The following is an 18272-nucleotide window of genomic DNA, read 5'->3' on the forward strand; positions in this document are numbered from 1 at the left end:
GATTGAGGGGGAAGCTGCAGGAAGTACATAATCTCACTTCTGCCGCATTCTGTTGGTCAAAGCAAGTCACAAGGCCGGCACAGGTTTAAGAGATGGGAACATAGAGTCCAGCACTTGATGGGAGGAAATGACTTGTGGCCACGTTTTATCTACCATAGTCTCCCCTCCGGCCACGATTATTAGCGTCCCTCCCACACCCCCTCCCTACCAGAACTCTCAAAGTAATGCTCCACAGTGGCATCAGGCCCGAAGTCCATGAGCTCACGATGTGCGTCACTTCCGGATGCACTCGGGGCTTCCAGGTGCAGTACTTTGGTTGCAGCTCTTCTTGATTGAGAGGCTTGTGAATAAAAAGACAAGTTATCTGCCCCCCGCACACCCTGCACACAATGATGAGATAGGAACAAGTTAACCACGCTACATACTTGTATTCAACAAGCAGGTGACAGGAGGCGCATAGCAGCCATTAATCCACTGAAATGCAGCCAGGCATGCGTTATCACACATCTTGCTCTGGAAGCAGGAAATACGTTTCTCTTCCTTAGGAGTGGTTCCCTAGTCTCTGGTTCTCCAGGACTCTTGGCTCCACCCTCTGAGATGCCCTCTCTTTTCCAGAATAGATAGCCCATAATTTCAGCTTTCTCATTCTGCCTCCTGCCTGTAAAAAAGTGGGCACCCAGAAGTCTCATCATTTTAATCTGTCTCTGCCCCTTTTAGTCCAAGCTGTTAGTATTTTTTAGTAATACAACTTCTTTAAAAATATTGTGAGTTTCTTCTGAACCTTGGTGGAGTTCACTCCATGCCCCCAAAGCCACATCTATAATTGTTTTTGATACAGACCTCTCTCTACCTTGGGCATATAAGGCTTGTGTGGAACAACGCCTTCAGGATTCTTAGTAGTACTTTTGTCTAGCTAACAGGGTCTGCTAGGTACCACCTTAAGTCTTCCTGGAGTCTTAACTAAGAGTATTGCAGCCATTTAATAACCATTTTTGATGGGAGAGGAGGAGGAGAGGGAATGGGGGCTGGTTGGGCGAACTATGGCCTACAGGCCAAATCCTGCTGTCAGTGATCTCTTTTTGAGCAGCACACAAGCTAAGAAGAGTTTTGGCGTTTTTAAAGCATTGTTAAAAGAAACAAGAATATGCAACACAGACCATATATGACTCACAAAGCCTAAAATATTTACATTCTGGCCCTTTACAAAGTGAGTTTGCAACTCCTGGTCTAATGCAAGAAAAACTATTAGCGTGATGTTTGACATCATTAGGAGAAACAGTACATTCAATTAACCTGAGACATCAGAATAACATTTGACAGAATTCATCTATTCTTGACAAAAACTCTAAAAATAAATTAATAGAGGGTTTCATATACAAAGAGTAGAAAAACCAAAAAAAATTTAAAAATTTATTTTATTGAAGTATAGTTGATTTACAATGTTGTGTTAACTTCTGCTGTACAGCAAAGTGATTCAGTTATACATATATACATTCCTTTTCATATTCTTTTCCATTATGATTTATCATATGATATTGAATATAGTCCCCTGGGATGTACAGTAGGACCTTGTTGTTCATCCATTCTATGTATAATCGTTTGCATCTGCTAACCCCGAACTCCCAATCTATCCCTTCCCCACCCCCTCTCCCCCTTGGCAACCACAAGTCTGTTCTCTATGTCTGTGACTCTGTTTCTGTTTCATAGATAAGTTCATTTATGTCCTATTTTAGATTCCACATATAAGTGATATCCTGTGGTATTTGTCTTTCCCTTTCTGACTTACTTCACTTAGTATGATCATCTCTAGGTCCATCCATCTTGCTGCAAATGACATTTCATTCTTTTTGTCTGAGTAGTATTCCATTGTATATATATGTACGACGTCTTCTTTATCCATTCATCTGTCCATAGGCATTTAGGTTGTTTCCATGTCTTGGCTATTGTGAATAGTGCTGCTATGAACATAGGGGTGCGTGTATCTTTTTGAATTATAGTTTTATCTGGATATATGCACAGGAATAGGATTGCTGGATTACATGGCACATCTATTTTTAGTTTCTTGACGAACCTCCATACTGTTTTCCACAGTGGCTGCACCAATTTACATTCCCACCAACAGTGCAAGAGGGTTCCCTTTTCTCCACACCCTCTCCAGCATTTGTTATTTGTGGATTTTCTGATGATGGCCATTCTGACTGGTGTGAGGTGATACCTCATTGTAGTTTTGATTTGCATTTCTCTAATAATTAGTGATGATGAGCATCTTTCATGTGCCTGTAGGCCATCTGTATGTCTTCTTTGGAGAAATGTCTGTTTAGGTCTTCTGCCCATTTTTCGATTGGGTTGTTTTTTTGTTGTTGAGTTGTATGAGCTGTTTGTATAGAAAAACCAAAATTATTTTTAATAAGAAGCTTTGTAATAGAACCAATATAAGAATAACTTTTTATTACTATTCTGTTTGACATCATGTTTTAAAAACATTCGATAGTAAAGTGGAGTATGAAAGTAATGACAGCTAAATGTGAGAAAGATGAATAAAAATTTTTTAAGTGATGTGTACAGAAAAATCCAAAAGATCATCCCGAAAACTGTTCAGCAAAGTTATGGAATATAAGTCAAATATATTGTTTCCTTTAGCTAAAGCTATATAGCTAGGAAATTTTAAAAAGATTCTGTTTACAGTACTATTGAAGAAATGTTCACATATGTATGTATAGATACACATATTTTAGAAATAATTATAAAATTCTGATAGAAGAAATAAAGGACTTAAATAAATAGCACTTGGGACTTCCCTGGTGGTCCAGTGGTTAAGCCTCTGTGCTTCCTCTGCAGGGGGTGCAGGTTCAATTCCTGGTTAGGGAACTAAGATCCTGCATGCTGTGCAGCACAGCCAAAATGAATGAATGAATGAATAAATGAATAAATAAATAACATATTTCTGCTATGTCAGGAACATTAAATTTAATTACCATGTCAAAATTAAAAGTAATACCATTAATACCAATTAAAATAACTTCATTCCATGTTCCTTAGCATGTCATCCTGAGGTCCTTGATCTGGTGCCCACCTGCCTTTGTAGCTTCCTAAACATCACCTCTGGTTTGGGATCTCAACCTTTCCCCCCAATAAACTTGCCCTTTCTCTCCCATCCTGCCACCACTACTTCTGGATGGTTAGGATACGTAGTTAATATAAAATCCAGTCAAAACAATAGAATTGTGAAAGGGATGGTGCCTGGCACCTGGTAGGTACTTACAATATGCTTCTTACTACCTGGATGAGAGTGATTTCACTGTTTATTATTGGTACGGGGAATTTAAAAATGTATGACACAGTCATTTTCCCTGCACAGGGGGAAACATAAAAGTGTAAGTATTAAATGAGGAGTAGTATGATTTCTGTAGATTGGACAGTCTAGGAATAGCCAAGGAATGGATCTGTTTGTGTCACGTATTGCCTAATTTGGCATATTGAGCCCTGAGCTAAGTGGGAAGGAGCGAGAGAAGTTCCAGGCCACGTGTTGCAGAGGCCAGGGGCAGGAATGCCAGCTCACACAGCAGTGGTGATTTGCCAGTGTACTGTGGGGAAACGAGGGCTGAATTATAAGGACAGTGTGTCTATAGCACTTCTTCACACACCCTTGAGGTTTTACCAAGCTCTGTTAGAAAGTTATTAGTTCATCTGCTAAAGATAAAGACTCAGCTTAGGAGGACTCTGCAGGAATGACCTGCCCAAAATTGGTTTACATTTTTTTTTAAAGACTATGTATCTTTTGCTGACATCTTAAAAAATGTTGAGATACATACAGAGTACAAGCTATATGTGTGAATGTTATATAGACATCTTTAGTCTTATTAATTCTGAAGTAAAGCACATAAAAATGGGGCCCTTTGATATAATTTTTACTTCACATCCAGAATTCAAAGTCATTCATGCAGGTAATGTTTATGGATATCTGACTACGTACTAGGCATTGAGTGGCAGAAAAGGGAGGTGATTGCTAAGGACTAGAGCCTGAGCCCTGGAGTTCATGCTCTGAGAGAGGCCTGGGAAGTATGTTTGGAAAAGTTTCCCATCGTATTTAGAGATAAATCCAAACTCCTTCACATGACGCCCAAGGCCACATTGAATCTGGCACTGTCCACCTCGCTGACCTTCCAGGCTTATCTCCTAGCGCCCTCCCCCATGCTATGCTTCAGCCACACTGGACTGCCTGCTCTTCTATGAAAAAGTCAAATCCATTCCCAGCCCTTTATATACTTCCTGTGAGCCCTTTGCTTCCCTGTCTTTGCATGGATTCTTCCTTCTCATCAGTTAAGTAGCTGCTCAAGTGGCCCATCCTGACTAGCCAGTTTAAATGTTCCCCTTTCCATCATTCTGTCATCCCTCTCCTGTTTAATTTTCTCCATCGCACAGCATTCTGTCTGAAATTCTCTTATCTGTGCCCATTATTTTCTGTCTCCCCTGCTAGAGTGTCTGCTTTGTAAGGATGTGAGTATCGTCTTCCTTGTTCACCACTACATCCAAAGCGTCTGGCACATAGTAGGGGCTCAATAAGTATTTGTTGAATGAATGAAAGAGGAAAACGGGCATTCAGACATTAACCGTTCAGCAAGTTGGTTGCTGTACTAAATTAGAGGCATGAAACCCAGCTTGACTTAGGGGAGATTAGGGAAGTCTCCCCACAGAGGAATTAAGACCTGAGGAATGAGTTGGCATTTGGCAGACGGGAGGATGGTGAGAGAATTGCAAGAGCCGTGTATGTGAGGAAGATGTTTGCAAAGACCAGTGGTGGTCAGGAAACCCTTAATAGCTGGACATGTGGGGAGGGGTCAGATGTGGTGATGGGAGCTACAACTAGACAAGTCAGTAGGAATCGTGTCATGAAATGTCTTCCAAGCCTGAGAAGGAGTTTAAATTTTACTTTTGCGGAATTTTGAGGCTTTTCATAGCCAGGACACTAGAAAGTGATAGTCTGAATCTATGTCTCTGCTTTCTCATTCTCTTCGACTCTTCAGCCTATCGTAATCTGACCTGCACCCTCATCACTCCATTAAAACTGTGTTTGTTAAGGTCACCAGTGACCCTCTACTTGCTAAATACTTTCCTGCCATCATCTTACACAATTAAAGAACAACAACTCTTGACCTGGTTGACCTTTCTTTCCTGAACTGCTCTCTTCCCTTGATATTTCTTGTTCTGCTTCTGTTTGGGGGAAGCTACTTCTCAGTCTCCTTCGCAGGCTGCTCTTCAGGTCCACCGTCCACAGTTCTTTCAATGTTGTTCTCCAGAGCTCCATTCTGGGTAGAAGTCTCTTGTCCTCCTGCATACTCTCCCTAGGAAATCTCACCCATGTCCTTAACCTCTGCCCTGATGACTCCCCAGTCTTTTTATTTACTTCACATCTTTTTCTTAAGCTCCAATTCTGTATATCCAGCTGTTTACTAAAAAGCTCTCTCCATTTGGATATCTTACAGACATCTCAAACTCAGTATGTCTAAAAAGTGAATCCATTATCTTTACCCCAACCTGACACCACTGCTAAATTTCCTGCCTTGGTGACTATTATCAGTTGCCTAGTGGCCTAAACCAGAAACCTTCAAGTTCTTTTTGATCTTTTTTTTTTTTCTCCCAGTGTCATACCTGACAGGTATGCAAGTCATACCTGACAGGTATGCAAGTCATACCTGACAGGTATGCAGTCATATACTGCAAGTCATTTCAGTTCTCCCTCACAGTTTCTCAAATATGTCTCCTTCTCTTCAATTTTACTATCTGAGGCTTCATATCATTATTATCTCCCATCTGTATTGTTTCCCTGCCTCTGACACTGATCAATCCCTTCCCCTCCCTGCCAATTCCATCCTCTATATAGTGGCAAATCTGACTGTATCACCCTGACCCCCTCCCCACTGATTGATGTGAGGAATTTAAACTTGATTCGTCATTAATTCCTTGACCACCCATGTCCCAACGTTTCCAGGTCTAGCACTTCCACACCTCTAACTGATAATGACTGCTCCTTTTTCTTAACTCCTCAACTGAATGCCTGTACCACACCTGGGTATGTACACATACTACATGCCTTCTGTTCTTTAACTGTTTTGTGTATATGTATTCTACGGACCAAATGAGGGGACCTTCTGCAGGGCTTGGACCATATCCTCCAGAAAGGGTAAGACAGTAAATGCTGTGGACCTAGTGTGCAGTCTATAAATATTTATTGGATGACCTTCACTAATACGTCTTTCTCTCTTTAGGTATATTATTTTATTAATAATGTCAGTTTCTCTTTTTAAAATTGTGTTCTCTGAGTTTTAAACTTAACTGCATGAAGACTTTGTTTTCTAGTAACTTATGTTATTGGTTTGCTAATTAATAGGGCTTAACTTTTCATTTGCACCTAGCAAAATTTTTTTTTCGTAGGTAAGGAATTCTTACAATGTGCATGGTGGTAATAACAGCTATTTTTGGAAAAATCAGCAAGAATGTGCTAAATACCGTCAAATACTCTTACATTCTTCTGTCATTGGCAGGGTTTATAAGTTGCAAAGTATCGCAGCTTTAATTGGATTTAAAATAGGTTAACTTGATTCTTCCTTCTCAAGAAAAAGGATTTTTTGGTTCAATTTAAGACAGAATATTAGGAATTAATGTGTTTCATGACCTTGGAACATGAAGGATTCTTTTATTTCTAATACAGGCATTGACATGTAGAGAAGAACTCCTTACCCTTCTTCTGTCACTCCTTCCACTGGTATGGAAGATACCTGTTCAACTAGAAAAGGCAACAGGTATGTTTCTTTTCTTTATCATATCACCTGTGTTATCACAATTCCACTGGGGAAAAAAGTTCCATTGAAAAGTTACTTCTGCTGTAACGGTTGATACGGCTCAAAATCAGAATGGTATATATTAGTATGATACTTAATATGAAAAATTCTTTAGGCAAATACATTTTTATTTCTTCTAATAATACAGAAACCATGGTCCTTCTTAGGGGATTCCTTGAATGTAATGATGATTAGAAAATAGATGAAGAAGCAGAACACTTAGCAAACGGAGTAAATCTGGATATGTAGCCTAACATTTGAGAAATGGAGAGGGAAAAGTTTGAAGAAAGAAATTAAAGATTCTTTGCTTATTTTAAAGGCTGCTTTCCATTACCAGTACTCTGTCAGTGACTTTTGTAGTTTAGTTTTTCTACTGTTGCTTTTAAAGGATAAATTTGAAGTAATATTTTGTTTCAGGACTTGGTAGAATTATTACACTTAAGGTCACTACATACTTTTAATTTCTGATTCAGAAAAAATAAAAATATGTGTATACATATCATATTAAGTATATGAAACTTAGTTTAAATGTTTCAGTGGAGGGATTAACAGTTTTCCCCCTTGACCACTTCTGGAATATGAGAATTGTGAGATGCTTAAGGATATCTCAGGTTGAAAAAAAAAAAGAAAAATCTCCTGAATTGTATTTTAATGCCATATATGCATTTTTAATGTGTTTCTGATATGGGGCTCTCTTTTAGGGAGTTACCTAAGTTCTTGTAATATTGTTATCCTACTTATTTGTTGATTCACTGATTCTGCTCTTGTTTTCTTCTTAATTTATAGAATTCACAAATTGTTAATCACTTAAGAAATCTAATTTGTGTCCTTTTGGGGAAGTTGTCTTCATTGCCTGCATCTTTTGCATACATGGAATTTGTCAGACTCCTTTTAATCTCCCTTAATTAAAGCACAAGTCTTTTATTTACAGATTTTTTAATTTATTCATTCTGAATTATAACTATATCTTTCGTATAGATCTTATTACGTGTTATTGCAAAAGGAAAGACCAATTTCATTATCTTTTTAATTAGTATGGAAAATTTATTCATTTCCCTAAGAGATAGGTATTGAGTGGTGACCACACGGCAGCCCTAGGTTCTAGGCACTGAGGATGAAACAGGAATGAATGCCTGTACCTGTGCCTAGTTCAGTGCGTAGCACATGCCGTAGATATTGTGAATGAATAACTCTTTTAACCTCAGTCTTGGAGAACATTTGGTATCTACTGTATAATTTAAAAATAATTTTAGAAAATCTTAAAGTTTCTAAGTTATATCAGGGCTATAAACTAAATACTGTTTTGAGAATATAATATACCCGTGTCTTAATTAATGGCATTATCGGAGGAGATTTGTAAAGTGGTAGGAATAGTAGCGCTAAATACCAGCACTACTTTCCTAACACTGTTCTCCATGTTGTTTTCAGAATCAATTTGTATCCTTTGAACCAGTGCCACCTGGTACTTAACATGAGCGGGATAAGGAAGTGAAGTGATAAGGGGAGGAAGGGGAGTAGAGACATAACAAAAGGCTAAAGGAAATCAGCCCCATAATAAAAATATACTGAGGATAAACTCCTAAACTGAATGATAAGTAAGAAGGTAATCACCTATGCAAACTGAGTTTTAAAACATATTAAGGTATTCTAAATTTTCTTTCTTCATATTGTTAGATTTTAATCTACCGTTCTCAGCTGATATAATCCTGACCAAAGAAAAGAACTCAAGTTCTCAAAGATCTACTCAGGAAAAATTATATTTAGAAGGAAGCGCCCCAGCCGGTCAGGTTTCTGCAGAAGTAAATGTTTTTCGACAAAGCAGACGGCAGCGTAAAACTACCCATCGCTATTCTGTAAGAGATGCAAGAAAGACACAGCTCTCCACCTCAGATTCAGAAGTCAATTCAGATGACAAAACTATAGTAATGACTAAGCATAGAAGGTCCCATCTGCTGAAGCATTTTGTAACACAGTCTCCTAAAGAAGACCACCTTACAGCTAAGCTTGACCACTTATCAACCAAAGAACAGACCCTTCCTGATACCATGGCTTTGGAAAATTCCAGAGAGAAGATTCCAAGACAGGAGTCAAACACTGACATTTTAAGTGAGCCAGCAGCCTTGTCTATCATCAGTCACATGCACAATTCTCCATTTGACTTATGTCACGTTTTGTTATCTTTATTAGAGAAGGTCTGTAAGTTTGACATTACCTTGAATCATAATTCTGCTCTAGCCGCCAGCGTAGTGCCCACGCTGACTGAGTTCCTAGTGGGTTTTGGGGACTGCTGTAATCTCAGCGACAATTTGGAGAGTCGGGTGGTTTCTGCAGGTTGGACTGAAGAACCGGTGGCTTTGATTCAACGGATGCTTTTTCGAACAGTGTTGCATCTTATGTCAGTAGATATTAGTATGGCAGAGATGATGCCAGAAAGTCTTAGAAAAAATTTAACGGAATTGCTTAGAGCAGCTTTAAAAATTAGAACTTGCCTAGAAAAGCAGCCCGACCCTTTTGCACCAAGACAAAAGAAAACACTACAAGAGGTTGAGGAAGATTTTGTGTTTTCCAAGTATCGCCATAGAGCGCTTCTTTTACCTGAGCTCCTAGAGGGAGTTTTACAGATCCTGATCTGTTGTCTTCAAAGTGCAGCTTCAAATCCTTTCTTCTTCAGTCAAGCCATGGATCTGGTTCAAGAATTCATTCAGCATCATGGATTTCATTTACTTGAAACAGCAGTTCTTCAAATGGAGTGGCTGGTTGTAAGAGATGGGGTTCCTCCTGAGGCCTCAGAACATTTGAAAGCCCTCATCAATAGTGTGATGAAAATAATGAGCACCGTCAAAAAAGTGAAATCAGAGCAACTTCATCATTCAATGTGTACAAGAAAAAGGCACAGACGGTGTGAATATTCCCACCTCATGCATCACCACAGAGATCTCTCAGGTCTGCTGGTTTCGGCTTTTAAAAACCAAGTTTCCAAAAGCCCGTTTGAAGAGACGGCAGATGGAGACGTGTATTACCCGGAGCGGTGCTGTTGCATTGCAGTGTGTGCTCACCAGTGTTTACGCTTACTGCAGCAGGCTTCCTCGAGCAGCACGTGCGTCCAGATTCTCTCGGGTGTTCAGCACATCGGCATATGCTGTTGTATGGATCCCAAATCTGTGATCCTTCCTTTGCTCTGTGCTTTTAAATCGCCAGCACTGAAAAACTGTCGGCAGCATATATTAAATATTCTTAACAAACTTATTTTGGATCAGTTAGGAGGAGCCGAGATACCACAAAAAACTAAGAAAGCAGCTTGCAATATTTGTACCGTTGACTCAGATCAACTAGCCAAATTAGAAGAGACCCTGCAGGGAAACGCATGCGATGCTGAACCTTCCTCAGGTTTAGCCAGTCCTTCTTACAGATTTCAAGGGATCCTGCCCAGCAGTGGATCTGAAGACTTGTTGTGGAAATGGGATGCCTTAGAGGCTTATCAGAATTTTGTTTTTGAAGAAGACAGACTATGTAGTGTGCAGATTGCAAGTCACATTTCCAGTTTAATGCAGAAAGGCAATATAGTTGTTCAGTGGAAATTGTATAACTACATATTTAATCCTGTGCTCCAAAGAGGAGTTGAATTAGCACATCATTGTCAACAGCTCGGCATTACTTCAGCTCAGACTCATGTATGTAGCCATCATAACCAGTGTTTGCCCCAGGAAGTGGTTCAGATTTATTTAAAAACTCTGCCTACCCTGCTTAAATCAAGGTTCGTGTGTGTGTGTGTGTGTGTGTGTATGTGTGTGTGTGTGTGTGTAGATATTTTTTTCTCATTGTACGCTTTTGAATATCTTTATTATTTATTTTTTCCTAGGATTTAATTTTTAGTTTAACAACTACCAAAAAATTCCCATCCCATGTCAGATTGTTTTTTAAACATTTATATATTTGTTCATTTGTTTGTTTTTACTGGGGTGGTCATAGAGAAGAGGATAGAGCCATTGATTTTAATTTCTCTGAAAAAAAGTAAAGTTTTAAATGTATTTCTGAGAAAAAAATGGACACAACACAAATATCTAACAGCAGGGGCAAGGTTAAATTAATTATTTTATATTTTCTTGATGTAATATTATTAGCCATTAAAAAATAATGTTTAAAAGGATCATGTTGGGACATGAAAAAATGCTTATAATATTTTATCAATAAAATAAAAAAATAAAAATATCATCCGCTTATTTACAACTAGGTAAAATATGCATATACATAAAATGATAATTATTTATGGAGGTAGTGAAATTAAGGGAATTATTATTTTTTAAATACCATATCTACATTTATTGCCTAAGCAATATATGTGGAAAATACAGATAAGCAAAATGAAGAAAATTAAAATTACTTAGAATCCCATCAATGAGTTTTGCAGATTTTTTTTTAATTAATTAATTAATTAATTTTTTTTTTTTTGGCTGTGTTGGGTCTTCGTTTCTGTGCGAGGGCTTTCTGTAGTTGCGGCAAGCGGGGGCCACTCTTCACCGCGGTGCGCGGGCCTCTCACTGTCGTGGCCTCTCCCATTGCGGAGCACAGGCTCCAGACGCGCAGGCTCAGTAGTTGTGGCTCACGGGCTTAGTTGCTCCGCGGCATGTGGGATCTTCCCAGACCAGGGCTCGAACCCGTGTCCCCTGCATTAGCAGGCAGATTCTCAACCACTGCGCCACCAGGGAAGCCCAGTTTTGCAGATTTTGTGATTTTCAACTCTGATACTTAAAAAATAGTTTTATAAATAAAGCTTGCTTCTGATGGGTAGTTTGGCCTTTCAAATTAATGCATGTACCATTTTAAAAAACGTAATAAAATACAACCCATCTGTGATGGTTATCTTTACAATCTCTTTTTTAAAAATTCCTGACATTCTGACATTGTTTAACTAGAACTGACTTTGCTTTGAAAGCTTGTAACTCCTTAGCCTATTTCTGGACAGGGATCCAGACCCGTGAGTCTTACCCGAGGCAGAGCTGAAAAACTTCACATCTGCAGTTTGGTTCTTTCCCTGTGTGACATACAGATTTAAAACCAACAGAAGTCCTGGGTGAACCATCAGGCAGACACACAAATGCCTCCGGGCTTCCGGAGTGTCCATCTCAAATGTGATGGTGGCTGTGGCACTGAGAATTTATAGAGAAATTTGCCATTTGGAGAAAAATGCGCTTCGTTTAACTTAACTTGAGATGCGTTGCTTCGTTTAACTTGAGATGCGTTGCTTCGTTTAACTTGAGATATACGTTGTAATCTGTTCTTGCTGCTGGAGTGTTTGAAGAAGGATGTAAAAGTAACTAGAAAGCCACTTGAGATCCTAGTCATATCTGAGGACTTCAGCCAGATAATTGATGAGTTGAAATAGGTAGTGTTTAGTTACTTGCAGCAATGACATATTTAAATAGTATATGTACCTACTTAATAAATGATGTTGCTATATGTAAAAGCTCTTGTTTTTTTTTTCTCTCACAGGGTAATAAGAGATTTGTTTTTAAGTTGTAATGGAGTGAACCAAATAATTGAATTAAATTACTTAGATGGTATTCGAAATCACTCGCTAAAAGCATTTGAAACTCTGATAATCAGCCTAGGGCAACAACAGAAAGATTCTTCAATTCCAGGTACTGATGGGACAGACCTTGAACAGAAGGAGCTGTCGTCTTTAAATGTCAGTACTTTGTACAACCAGCAAGCTTATTCAGATTCTCAGAGTCTTAGCAAATTTTATGCCCGCCTCAAAGATGCTTATCCAAAGAAACGGAAGTCTGTCACCCAGGATGTTCATATCAACACGATAAACCTCTTCCTCTGTGTGGCATTCTTGTGCGTAAGTAAAGAAGCAGAATCTGATAGAGAGTCAGCCAATGATTCAGAAGATACTTCTGGCTACGACAGTACAGCGAGCGAGCCTTTGCAACACATGCTGCCATGTTTCTGTCTCGAGAGCCTCGTCCTGCCCTCTCCCAAACACATGCACCAAGCAGCAGACATTTGGTCAATGTGTCATTGGATCTACATGTTGAGTCCAGTTTTCCAGAAACAGTTTTATAGGCTTGGTGGTTTCCGAGTATGCCATAAATTAATATTTATGATAATACAGGAACTATTCAGAAGTCCTGAAGAGGAGCAAGGGAAAAAGGAGGGAGATATAAATGTAGATGAAAACCAAGATTTACACAGACCTTCTCAATCTGAGATCACTGTGAAGGAAGATTTATTGTCTTTGACTGTGAAAAGTGACCCCACACCATCAGAACTGGGTAGTCTGAAAAAGAGTGCTGACAGTTTAGGTAAATTGGAGTCACAGCCTATTTCTTCCATGAATGTGGAACAAATTCCAGCCACGGAAGCTGCTCCTGAGGAAGCAAAAGTATTTACGAATCGAGAAAGCGAGACCTCACTTCAGGGCATACGACTTTTGGAAGCCCTTTTGGCTATTTGTCTTCATGGCACCAGAGCTAGTCAGCAAAAGATGGAATTGGAGTTACCTAATCAGGTAGTAACTTGTCCTTCATCTAGCTATTGTGTTTTACATATACATATATACACACATATATATATATATATATATATATATATATATATATATATATATTTTAAAGTTCTAATGTAATACTATTGTCATTTTGTTTTTCCAAAGATTCTAAGTTTTGAGATGCTCCTGCATGCTTAGCACAGTACCAGGTGCTGTGGCGGCCACAGAGGAGTACATGACCCTGCTCTTGCCCTCAAGAAGCTTACGTTTTAGTTTGGAATTCAGAACCCACATGTGACAAATTTACCAACTCTGAAAGGCATTAGTTACTCACTGAATGTCAGATGAGTAATAATGAGTATTGTATTTCAAAGTTCAGACTCTTCAGTCTTGGTGTGATTCTGTTTGGTGCCCTGCCCAGATCCCCTACCGAGCTGATCCCCCCGCCCACCGTCTGCTGCAGGTGTTGGCTGCTGAGGACTCACGTCTGCACCCGTCTCCCAAGGGGTGCCCTTGGCCGACTGGGGACGGGTGCTCAGAGCCCGTGATTGATGGCAGTGGCTCTGTTGGGGGGGGCAGTTTCTGCGGTGCAGCTCAGGCCACAGATCTTGCCATGGAATTAGGCTGGGACTACACATTTATTCTGGAACCACACGTTTGCCTGGCTTCTTCCCCTGACATATTCTGCCTCCCTCATACCTTTACAAGTTTCTGCTGAGAGCATGTCTCAGAGAAAAAGGAGTCCTCAGTTTCGGACCTTGCTTCTAAGGGCACTTCGAATATGGCAGATCCCTTCTTTCCTTACTGACTCACCCCTAACCGTTCTGTCAGCCAGCAGGCTCTCCCGACTGCAGTCCCAGCCTCCATAATGCCTCCTGTCTAAGACATCTTGATGCCTCCACGTTGCTCACAATTAAAATAGACACTCCTTAGTATAGCACGCAGAGCCCATCACAGTCTTGCTTTCACTTCCGTGTTTAGCCTAATTTCCTGCCATCCTTCACCATGCTGCAATCAGCCATACTGAGCTGACAGCTTCTCGAGATGCCATTCTTTGTCGTCACTTCTGTACTTTTGTACCTGTTCTTCTGCCTGGCGTATTCTCTCTCTCTGCTTCTATGCCTGCTGTCTCCAACTTGTTCTTCATTGTTCATCTCCTACAGTCCTTCCTCTGGACATTCTGACAGGTCTCTCAGGCACGTCCTCTCTTTTCTGTACTCAGAGAACTTTATTTATAGCTCTCGTATGGTCACCATCATATCTTGTTTGTATGTATCTGTGTCTCACATTGGACGGAGATAATTCCTTAGGGAAGAAGTCAGTTTCCTATCCATCCTTATGGCCTCATCCCCTAGTAGAAGAACGTAGGCAAGCAGTGAGAGTTCCCCTCAAGCACAGATGGAAAGGAGTAAAGAAGGGAGGAAGAGAAAAGGATTAGAACATAAGTGCTTCTTAGAGTCTTAAGGAATCTCCAAGAAGAAGGAATTTGTAAAATCTAGAGATGGTTAATCAAACCCCTGAAGTTTTAACTAAACATTTTTTGCACGATACAATTAATTTATGGTACATTGAAATTCAAAACCAAATAAGATGAGTAAAGCATTTGATAAATTAAAATGTTGTTATTAATTGTAACAGTAGGATGTTTGTATAAGTGCTAGGTATTTATAGTCATTTTAATTTCATATCAACTGCAAATAAATGGACTAGTGTTTGCTTAAGTAACTATTAACTTGTCATTTGTTTTGTCACTGTTTAATTTTTTCTTAAAGCATGTTAATATTCTTAGTCTCTTTTTTTTTTTTTTACCTTAGAACTTGTCTGTGGAAAATATACTGCTTGAAATGAGGAGCCATCTTTCCAAGTCAAAGGTGACTGAAACAGAATTAGCAAAGCCTTTATTTGATGCCCTGCTTCGAGTTGCACTGGGGAATCATTCAGCAGATTTTGAACACGATGATGCTGTGACTGAGAAGGTATGAATAACGGACAGTTGTGTTGTTTGGGTGTGACTGGCAGAGGCAGAAGCCTCTGTGTGGGATGGGAGTAAGGCACCAATGAATGTGGTTAGGACATGTGGGCCAGGATTTGGTCATGTGAGTTCGATGGGCCGTGTCGCCGTCACGTGGGGTGGATTGTATTTAGTCAGTGCCGTATCTCGTAAAAACCAGGAGAGCAGTATGACATGCTTCTCTTCATCTAATCTGGAGATTTTCTGAGAATTACTTCTAGTTAGGTGGAAAGGTATTATTTGGTAAGTCTTACATATAAAATGATAGTTTATTAAATAACAATTCAGGGCTGGGTCTTATTTGATCCTATATTGGTGCAGCTAATATTTCCAGAACTCTCTTCTCACTTTAATTTTAAATCACTCAGCATGAAAAAGGACTAGTACTTGCATAGAAAATAGCAGTCATAGTTTTTTAGTTGTTCCGTTAACATTGTTTTCTAAAAGAACTATTTTAATTTCTTTTCCTGAAACTCGGATACATATTTAGTTAATTTCCCTCTCCTTTCATGTTTCTTTACCGTTAGTTAATTGTCACCGCTCCTTTATCCGTATGTAACTTCTTTTTAAACTTCTTGGTCTGGACATACATTGGCATTTTATAATCTTCTGCCATAATATTTTATGTTACTGTTTGTCATAACTTAAAAACTTACTGAAATAACTACTAATGCCTTCATCATATTACTGAATCAGTTGGTTAACTGGAAAATGTTAAAATAGCTACCTAAAATGTCAAAATACCTAGGTAGGTTAAAATACCTACCTACTTATTAAAAAAAAAGTTTACTCTACCTTTTATTACTGTTGCAATGATAAAATACTCTGAGCTTCTTCAAGTGTGTTTTCTAAAATGAAGATATTAGTAACATTTTTATAAGAGAAGGAAAATTTCATGCCACAAGATATTGCACAGGGAGTTAATGCTGGAACTCTTGATTTCTGAGATGCTTGTGTATAGACAACTGCATTCTGAAACCTTAAAATTAATTTCCTTGAAAATTTTTCATCTCTTCTCTGGGTATCTAATTTATGAAACACTTTATGTATAAAAATCCTATGAAAAAATCTTTTCCATGAACAAATATGTAAAACTAATACATATTTATTCACATGAAGTTGTAGGAAGTACAACTTAATTCTACCTCATTGTGGTTTTTAGTCATTTCTTATCATATAACTAGAATGAAATTTCTGAGACTTATTTTTCAGTAAAACTGAAATGACCTATAGCTTAATCTTTTAGGACAGCTATTTTTTGAGGTGTTAATCAAGAAAATTATTCTGCGTGAATTTCATAATGTGTAATGGTTAATATCGATGCCTAAGATTTGTTTTCTTAAAATACTGAAGCTGTCCTTAAAATGACTTTTGAGTAGTAAATACCTTATTTATAAAAAAGGAACAAACATTACAGCTTTTACCTTTTAATTACACTGATCTTGTAGAGTCATCAGTCTGAAGAAGAATTGTCATCCCAACCTAGTGATTTTTCAGAAGAAGCTGAGGATCCTCAGTGTTGCAGTATTAAACTTTTGGTTGAAGAAGAAGGTTATGAAGCAGATACTGAAAGCAATCCTGAGGACAGTGAAACCTGGGATGATGGTAAAATATCACTGAAGTACTTGTGATTGGATTTGAAGTCAGATTATTAATTAGCAAATGGTTCATAATAATATCACTTCAGAATTTTGTATTGCCTTACATTTAAAAAGTGCATTGCATCATCATTTCATTTGATCTTGACAACAAATTCTGGCATTCTTGTAAGCAGTTTAAAACAATGAGATATATTTTGTTATCACAAGCATTGATCGAGTGCCTAAGAATACAGGGTAGAGGAAGTCCCTGCTTTCATATATATTCTAGTGGAAAAGACAAACAATAAGTATCAGAAATAAGCAGTATGAAGAAATAAAACAGGGTGATGTGATAGTGATTGGGTGGTCGGAGAAGGCCTCTCTGAAGATATGTTTACGTTGAGGCCTAAATACAAAAGATCTATCCAGCGAACATTGACAGGAAGAGCATTGCAGGCAGTTTGTTATAAAGATTAAATAATATAAGGAATGCAGACATCTCTTTGTGGCCTCCAAGGATGCTGCAGCATAGATTTCTTCTTAGTTCACCACAGCCCAACTTGTTTAGGATGGAACGACATTGCATATGATCCTTTGTTTCCAGGCCTAAAACTTGGGTAAAGTGGAAAGTATGGATTGGCCAGAGCCAAGAGATTTCTGGGAAGGCTCCATCTTTTAATCTGCTGATCTTGTGCCTGTGCCAGTACTGTTAGTCTTCACTAAGTTTGCAGTAGTTTATCCTCCTCAAAGTCTATTTTCTCTTTCCCACTGAGTGAATGGGAATAATCACTGATGTCCTACTGAAAGGGCTTGATGGGCCCATAGCAGGTATTTTTTGTTTCTTTGTTTTTTTACCATAAAGAGAGTGAAAAGAACAAAGGAACAGCCACGAATTGAAAGCCACACACATATATGTTCATGTAGCTTACTTGATTCATTAAACAAACTACTTTAATATGTTTTTTCCAGTTTTATTGAGAAATAATTGACATACATCACTGTATAAGTTTAAGGTGGTTGGATTGACATATACTGTGAAATGATGACCACAGTAGGTTTAGTTAGCATTCATCATCTCATATAGATACAATAAAAAGAAGAGAAATAAACATTTCTCCTTGTGATGAGGACTCTTAGACTCTACTCTCTTAACTTTCCTGTATATCATACAGCAATGGCGACTACAGTCATCGTGCTGTACATTATATCCCTAGTACTTATTTATCTGATAACTGGAAGTTTGTACCTTTTAACCACCTTCTTCCACTTCTCCCTCCCCCCCCACCTCCTGAGCAGGTGCTTTGGAAAAAATATTGGTTTAATAGTGTTAGTTTTTTTTGTTTGTTTGT

The 18272-nt window shown here is 38.6% G+C and overlaps 1 protein-coding gene across 4 annotated transcripts in view; it reads left to right on the forward strand.

Annotated features, from left to right (window-relative positions):
* Window positions 1-18272, forward strand: part of LYST (lysosomal trafficking regulator) — a 181209-nt gene that overhangs the window by 35196 nt on the left and 127741 nt on the right. For 3 of the 4 annotated variants that reach the window (XM_082423109.1, XM_082423108.1, XM_082423110.1), the window contains 5 exons: window positions 6710-6800; window positions 8514-10593; window positions 12330-13353; window positions 15147-15308; window positions 16792-16948. In XM_082423109.1, the coding sequence (XP_082279235.1) occupies window positions 6710-6800; window positions 8514-10593; window positions 12330-13353; window positions 15147-15308; window positions 16792-16948 (3514 nt within the window). Of the gene's footprint in view, window positions 1-6709; window positions 6801-8513; window positions 10594-10712; window positions 13354-15146; window positions 15309-16791; window positions 16949-18272 lie in introns of those variants that run through there. The other variant, XM_082423111.1, reaches the window with a different exon arrangement.

This window comes from Balaenoptera physalus, assembly GCF_965194825.1.
Source record: "Balaenoptera physalus genome assembly, chromosome: 14".
Classification (NCBI taxonomy): domain Eukaryota; kingdom Metazoa; phylum Chordata; class Mammalia; order Artiodactyla; family Balaenopteridae; genus Balaenoptera; species Balaenoptera physalus.